Source organism: Lactuca sativa, chromosome 6 (assembly GCF_002870075.4).
Source record: "Lactuca sativa cultivar Salinas chromosome 6, Lsat_Salinas_v11, whole genome shotgun sequence".
Classification (NCBI taxonomy): domain Eukaryota; kingdom Viridiplantae; phylum Streptophyta; class Magnoliopsida; order Asterales; family Asteraceae; genus Lactuca; species Lactuca sativa.
In genome coordinates, this window is record NC_056628.2 from 26,649,578 (window position 1) to 26,657,333 (window position 7,756).

At 31.3% G+C, this 7,756-nt stretch overlaps 1 protein-coding gene across 1 annotated transcript; it reads right to left on the minus strand.

Moving 5' to 3' along the window:
- Window positions 1-1,818: 1,818 nt before the first annotated feature.
- LOC111895180 (uncharacterized) lies at window positions 1,819-3,281 on the minus strand. Its single transcript, XM_023891281.3, has one exon. The coding sequence runs from the start codon at window positions 3,214-3,216 to the stop codon at window positions 2,095-2,097; it is 1,122 nt and encodes a 373-aa protein (XP_023747049.1). The 5' UTR covers window positions 3,217-3,281; the 3' UTR covers window positions 1,819-2,094.
- Window positions 3,282-7,756: the final 4,475 nt, after the last annotated feature.

A 7,756-nucleotide genomic window follows, 5' to 3' on the forward strand; every position in this document is an offset into this window, starting at 1 on the left:
TATGACAATATGTGTGAAGGAGACGATAGCCAAGACGAAGAAGGTGAAAATATCCTACACTCAATATTTTGTAGATGTATAACATAAGTTATGAAAAAGTTAAGAGTATATTGCGATGATAATATTTTACAATAGTAATGTCTAAATCATGTAAACTTCACCAATATAATAACACCAAATAAAAAAAATCGGGCCCTATAAGAATTGAAAAAAAGGACCTCACATGCTATGTAAACTGTAGAGGAGGAAGAGAAGGGTTGGCAAGAAAATGGAATCCCAAGAAAACGAATACTATGTTGCCAATCATAACCAAACAACTCACGCCAGATTTCCAAGACAATTTTCTATTATTCTTAATATATATATATATATATATATATATATATATATATATATATATATATATATATATATATATATATATATATATATATATATATATATATATATATATATATATATTTGTGTGTGTGTTTAAGTGCATGTTAGAGAGAGATGTGTATATATACTTTGTATACGTATCATCAAAGAAGTTCATAAAAAATATGGAAACGATCAACAATCATTACATAGATTCCAGCAAAATTGTAAGAAAACTAAATTATATCTTTGGTTTCTTAAATTTTGGTTCTTATTCAAAACAATTTAATGTTTTTGAGCTCTATTGCATATTGCAGATAAAATAACAACATTTTTCTTAAAATCATTTGACTAAAATTCTAAAATCCGCTAAACCTACAAACTCTAAATTTCAGTTTCGTTTGACAAAAACAAAACAGTTTATTGTAATTTAGTTTTTGGTAAAACCATAAAAATAACTTATTTTAGCTTATAAACTAGTTTATAAACTAACTATTAATAAATTATTTTAAGATAGCTTTTGATAAAATTACAAGCCTTCTCAAAAATATTTTAAATATTCTTTAAATTATATTTATTCTTTTTTCTTTTAGTCCTATATCTTAAATGTCTATTATGTTATTTTGCATTGCAATCTAACTTATAAACTATTTTTTTTAAGTAAACACTATTAATTTATATGTTACTTTATCAACTATCAACTGGCAGCTAACATTTTAATTAAAAACTAGTTTTAAGCTAATCTACCGATCATGGGTAAATATTTTTATAAAAATCATGAATAATATAACTCGTATTTAGAACTTATGTCCGAATTAGTATTTTCTTTAAACAAAAAGAATAGTGAATTAGTATTTTGTATTTTCTTTATGCAAAAAAATTATTACTTTTTCCCCATGCCAATGAATAGTGAGTTAGCATTTTGTATTTTCTTTATACAAAAAAATTATTAGTTTTTCCCCATGCCAATGAATAGTGAGTTAGCATTTTGTATTTTCTTTATACAAATGTTAATAGTGACTTATTATTTGTATTTTATTTACACAAAAAAAAGTATTAGTTTTTACCTATGCCTAGTGAATATAATATGTATCTTCTTGATAAAAGACCTTTCCCTTTTTAACTCCATAACCACACGACTTTGCTCAAGGCCTTGTGTCAAACACCCATTAAGTTTCAATTATCATCAATCAGGAAAGTGTTAATTGTAGAACTGTAGAAGTAAAAGATTTTTTGGTACTTTTTCACACACTATAAATATAAATGGCGTAATCTTTTACTTTTTGTTTACTTGAAGTGAATTATGGGCCAACAGCCGATATAATTACAACTTGCAATTGTCATCATGACATCATAAAATAAAACATTAAAACTATATGCCTAAATTGAAAATTTCCAAAATTACTTTAAAGGAAACGTAATAAAGAGAATTTGTGAATTAAAAAAGAGGCAAAAAAAAAAAAACAACAATTTATATTACATTGATGAATGAATTCCTTCTCTTTTGTTACAAGTATTCATGTTAATGACACCAAACACCAAACAACAAATTCAATTGTCCTCGAAAAAAATTTAATCCCCAACAATTTCTTACTAAAAATCAAAAAATTAATCACTCAAGAAAATTAATTCCGAATAATTCTCACTTCACATTGACAAAAAAAGATCAAAAAAAATATACCGGAAAACTATTTGGGATCATCTTCTTCGAGCACCATTTTTGATCAATGATTGTTAACTCTTCCAAGCATAAACAAGCAATGAAAAACCAGAAGGCCCTTTGAGTTCATTCTCCTCGACACTTTCCCATTCCATCACCGATCCACAGCCGGAGGACGCCGACGACAGTGATGACGACGACGAGCTTTTCACCCTCTTCAACATTCCTTTCTTCATCTTCTTCATCTCGAATCCAAATCCGAAACCTGATCCCATTCCGGAAATACCAGACCCAGATGCATTCAATCGAGATAAGTACTTGTCGTCTTCGTGGTAATCGAATCCGGATTTTTCGAATCTGAACATGAATAATGCGTAACCGTCGTCGATTTCTTCTTCTAAAAGCCAGTTGTGAACATCCCACGAAATTTGAATGTGAACGCCGTCGATTTCGACTCTTTCGTTACCCCTGAATTTCCATTGCAGATGTTTCACTACCAATACCCTTTTGTTGTCAACTGAGAAGTATAATCTAGAATCGTCGCCGCCGGCCACTCGAGTGCAATCTATGGTTATCTCTCGAGTTTTGCCCCGGAAAGTTGCTTTGGTGTTGTATTTCTTGTTGGCTATGCCGTAGACGTGTTCGCGGCGGAGGACGGTGATCTGGTTTTTAATCGATTGAGTCGATTTAGCCTTGGAGTAGGCTTGTTTCGGGGAATCTCCGACGAGGAGTGTCATTTGACCGGAGACAGTGGCGGCGATGTAGAATCCTGATATGGGTTCTGGACCTGATCCGAACTTGGCCCGAGACAGATCGTAATAGATGTGGATGAACTCGTTTTTATTGCTAGAGATTGGGATCTTCTTGGAGCCATGTCTATTCCAGAAAATCAAGGGTTTAATTTGTAAGTGGAAGGAAGGAGTGGCGGCGGCGGTTTGGGTGGATGAAGTGGTGGAAATGGAATCGTCATCGTCGTCGTTGGCGGAGGAAGGGAGGAGGTGGAGGTAGAGAGATCGGCCGAAGAGGGTGCGGGACCAGGTGAGAGCGAAGATGCCGATGTGGGTGTGGTAGAGGGTGGTAGTGACATTGGGTTTAGATGATGGCGGTGGAGGTGGCGGCGGAGGTGGCGATGGAGAGTTGTTAAGGTTGCGGTTGCAGGTGGGCCGCCGGTGGAGGATTGGGTGGTCCGATGACATGGTGTTTGGTATTATTTTGATTATTGAGAAAGAAAGTGTAGCTTAAAAGAATGGGTTTATAAAGGGGTGTAGGGACTATGGGAGCGGTGTGTGGATTTGACTTTATTAGTCGCGTTCAATATTCGGGTTAACCCGACAAAAAAAATATCAAATAATATGAATAATAATACTAACACAATATGTAAATTTATATGCAATTTTTGGTACGAAACAAAGTTTATGTTTTGCATATATATGTAAAAATATCGTTTGATAGCCATTAGAACTTAAATACAATTCTTTTAAAATAATCCAAATGATAGAAAATTCATTTGTAAATTAAAATTATCCAAATGATAGAAAGTTCATTTGTAAATTGTAATTCTTCCTAACTCCAAAATTTTACAATGTACATTACAAAGTTACATAAAATAATAAGGAATTTGACACCCTACACTCCGGTTTGACATTGTACATTCACATTAATATTATTATAGTATGGTTTGTATGTTATTCTGGAGACACGTTCCGAAGTAACTGAAACCAACGTTATGCATCAATTCTTGGTCCATTTTGTTAAGGGAGTTTGCCATCTTCTTTCTATCATTGAAAATAAGTATATGTAATCGATGTATTAGAGTATTTGTTTTGTAGTGGAGGACAATGAGATCGAATACATGACTTTATGAATTATATTACTCTAGATTACACATGTTATGGTGTAGATTTAATCAATGATATCCAGCGGTATCTGGTGTTGCCCTCCTTCCTTGAGGTCGAGGGTTCAAGTCCCGTGAGGGACATAGGTGGAGATTTAGGAGAATTATAGGAGTAGAATAGAGTAGATTTACCGTTCAACAAAAAAATCAATGATGTCAACTTTTTGGGATTGGTTAACGATGATACGTCGATTTCTTTAGCCATTTACTCGGGTGTTGCCTCTAGGTCGTATGTCCGTTGGGTGTGTGTCGTGGTTGAATTTCGACTATAAAACTTAAGCAACGTCAAGAAAAAAAAAACTTGTTAGACTTGTCCCAAGGACCGTGTCACGGGAGCAAGCTTTGACGATCAAGTTAGATTGCTAGTGCAAAGAAAGTCGACTCCACCTAGCGGGAATGAGCTGATTGTATAGAGACATGAGAGAGATTGAAGTAAGTCAAAAACATTTACCTGCAATGTTTGGAAGAGACTCCCATTTATAGGACGAGAATGGAAGATGTGATAATATCATATTATCCAGTAAGTACTAGTTTATTGATATAATATTAGATCTTGTGTCATTGTCATATCTTCATTTATTGTGCATGATCTTGGAAAACATTTTTACTTTTTTTATTTGTCCGTCATTCTATCCTTCCGTTCTATCGTTCAATTTTATCCTTCCTTCTATTTGGGAGGTCGGGTGACGGTCCTCCATTATGCCTCCTAGTCCGAAATGTTGTACGGCGTAAATACATGTAGCATTTTGGACTAAATTCTAACTAAATCTCTTTGTAAAACAAAATTTTTCCAGCCGCTAAACAAAGTCACAATTATAGTATACCTTCCATGTTTTTTTTATATTGGATTAAGTGTCTAAGTCAATAACTAAATTGATATATACTTGAATTAAAAGTAAAGTCTTTTTGTGTTGCCCTTAAAACTAGTAATTGACATAATGACTTTTTGGAAAGAGAGGTTGATTTATTGGTTTATTACAAGACTAGTTTATAACCCGTGGGAACCACAATTACAAAATTAATTAAATTTTTATAGTTAAAACTCAAAATTGTTAATTTATTATTTTAAATAAGTTATTAATTAAGAGAACTTTTTAGTTATATAAATTTTAATCATTGATTTAAATAAATATGTGAAATTATATCATTTTATAATTTGTATTAATTTAATTTTAATTTTTATTCTAATGTTATTAATTTAATGTAATTAGAGTGAAAAATTTTAAATTGAAATTTGAAATGGAGTTGACAATTGGTATGCATTAAATATGAGACATAATAGGGTGACACATGACAAAAAGAGAATAAAATATGCATTAATTATGAAGCCTAATAGGATGACACATGTCAAAAGGAGAATAACACTATTCTTTTATTAGGTTAGGGATTAATAAATAGCAATAAATAATTTATTAATATATTAAGAAGTTAATATATTAATTAGAAATAGTATTATTTAATTAATAATTAATTAGAAGTTAATTATAATTAATTTTGAGATTAATTATATTAATTAAAACTGCAAGGACATAAGATGTAATTGTTCAATTGTTGAACAAGAGAATGATTCCAGAATTTTCTAGGTATGGCCGAAAATTTAAAGCCTCTTTAGGTTTCTAGATTAATCCTTAAGGATAATTAGGAATATGGATAATTACCTAATTTGATATAATAATATTATATTCAAATTAGGGTTTTGTTGTTCAACTATATAAGAAGCCTTATACCTCATACTTTTCGGCCACTCTTTTCTCAAGAAGAGAAGCTTAAAATTCCACCCTCCATCCTATCTCTTCTCCAGTCTTCCATTGCAAGGGTTTGTGTACAAACCATTATAAACATGACATTTCTTGTGCTTGTTGAAGAAGGAATTGCTGATTATTTACTACAATAATCAAAAGGTATGTAAACCCTAAAACCCTATATAAATTTTGAATACAGTAGGGTATTCCTAGGGTTCTTGATGTTTAATCGTTTGTTGTAATCAATAGAGAAAACTTAGATCCAATAGGCTGCATTAGAACTTAAGGTTAAGTTTTTCGCCACATATATTTTTTTGTAACCTATAAAACCTATCATTAATTTCAGAGACATAGTTTTTCTATTTGATTGTGCATAATAGTGAATATATCAAAATTAGGGTTTATTGAAATAAAACCCTAATGACAATGATTTTCGATTTTTCTATGGTTTGTTAACACCCTAGCCTCCCTAACCTTATTTTTGAAAATGGGGGAGCTCCTTTAGGGTTTTATCTTGTTTCCTTAATTATTGTTTTAATAGGCCTTAAAATATAATAATTAAAATGTGAAAAAAATCCATACCTTATTTTCGAAAATTAAAAGGGTTTAGATTAGGATTAAATTTGAATTATTTTTATTAATTGTTTAATATAAATAATTATTTAATCCCTATATAATTTAATTAATTTAATTAATTAGTTAATTAAAAGAAAATGATAAATCACAATTGGTTTAGTACTAATTAATTAAAAGGTTTAATTTAGATAATTAGTAATTAAACCTTGTATTTTGATTTTTTTTTTTAAAAATACACCTTATATATATATATATATATATATATATATATATATATATATATATATATACTATTAAAAGTTTAATATATTAGATGTATAAAACAAGTCAGTCAAATTGCTAATACGCCTCATTCACGATGTCGTACTATAACGGGGGTATAAGGAAGTGGCCTATAAAACGACCTCCATTGGGTGTCCACTCTCACTTACCGTTCACTTGTATGGTGGAGGGTCATTATCCGAACGGATTTGATAGGACATAATCTCATTAAAAGTATAATGATATAAAAGTACTAGAACCTTCTTTAAAAAATCCCACTCTAGTTACTTTAGGAAAAATGTGAAAAAGTATGTTAATCCATGAAAACGATCACCATGCTTTATATGTTGTTAGGGGAGTGTGTGTGGTTAATCGACACACTAATAGGGACTGTAAAGGGATATGATGGGCATCTCAAAAATTATCATTGTTGATGGAGCTTTTGTGGTTAACCGGCACATAAATGTGAGATGATAAATGACATCGAGGTTGTCAAGAGAGTTTGCATGGTTATTCACATATCGTTTGTGATCCTCGACATCCCAGACACAAAAGTGAGAGCATAATCCAAGATTAAACATGTCATTGATAAGATTCAATGAATCTCAAAAGATCCAGGAGTTTCATAAGATTGGAATTGGTAAAAGCCTTACATACCTAACATAGATTTGAATTTGATTACGACATCCCTCTTCAAAGTTCAAATAAAAAATATGGATCCTAGCAGTAATTTAAATTTTGGGTTAATAATTTCAAATTAAAATCAACTAACTTGGATTCTATTTTCTTCTAATGTTAGATGTCATATGAAGATAGAAATGATATTATTCGTTCTTTTGGAAATGGTTTTCCTCTTCCTTCTGAAGATGATTTTCCACATTCTGATCAAGGTGAACATGTTTTTCCTTCTTTGAGAATTGGTGGAATTGGACATCATGCTTCTTGAACTCTTAAACATCCTCCTCATGTGACTCTCCCAACGTCACATTTTCCCCCAGTTAAAATATATGAGACAACTCAAACCCTATTGGCATGTAGACATCAAGATGTAAATTTTGTGTATGTGCATGTTCTACAAATGAAAATGTACATTGACAAGTAGGATAGAATGGGTGTTGTTTTCCCAAGGAAGCAGACTACTGATTTTGTTCTTCTTTCGCTCCCAAAGTTATATGATCAGTTCATTGAGAACTTCTATATGAGGAATATCAATGTGACCCTAATTGATCTGACCCAAATGTTGATTATTGCTGAAGCACAAAT

Excerpts from the sequence above, each read along its gene's own strand:
- LOC111895180 (XM_023891281.3), bottom strand. The coding sequence starts at position 3,216 with ATGTCATCGGACCACCCAATCCTCCACCGGCGGCCCACCTGCAACCGC.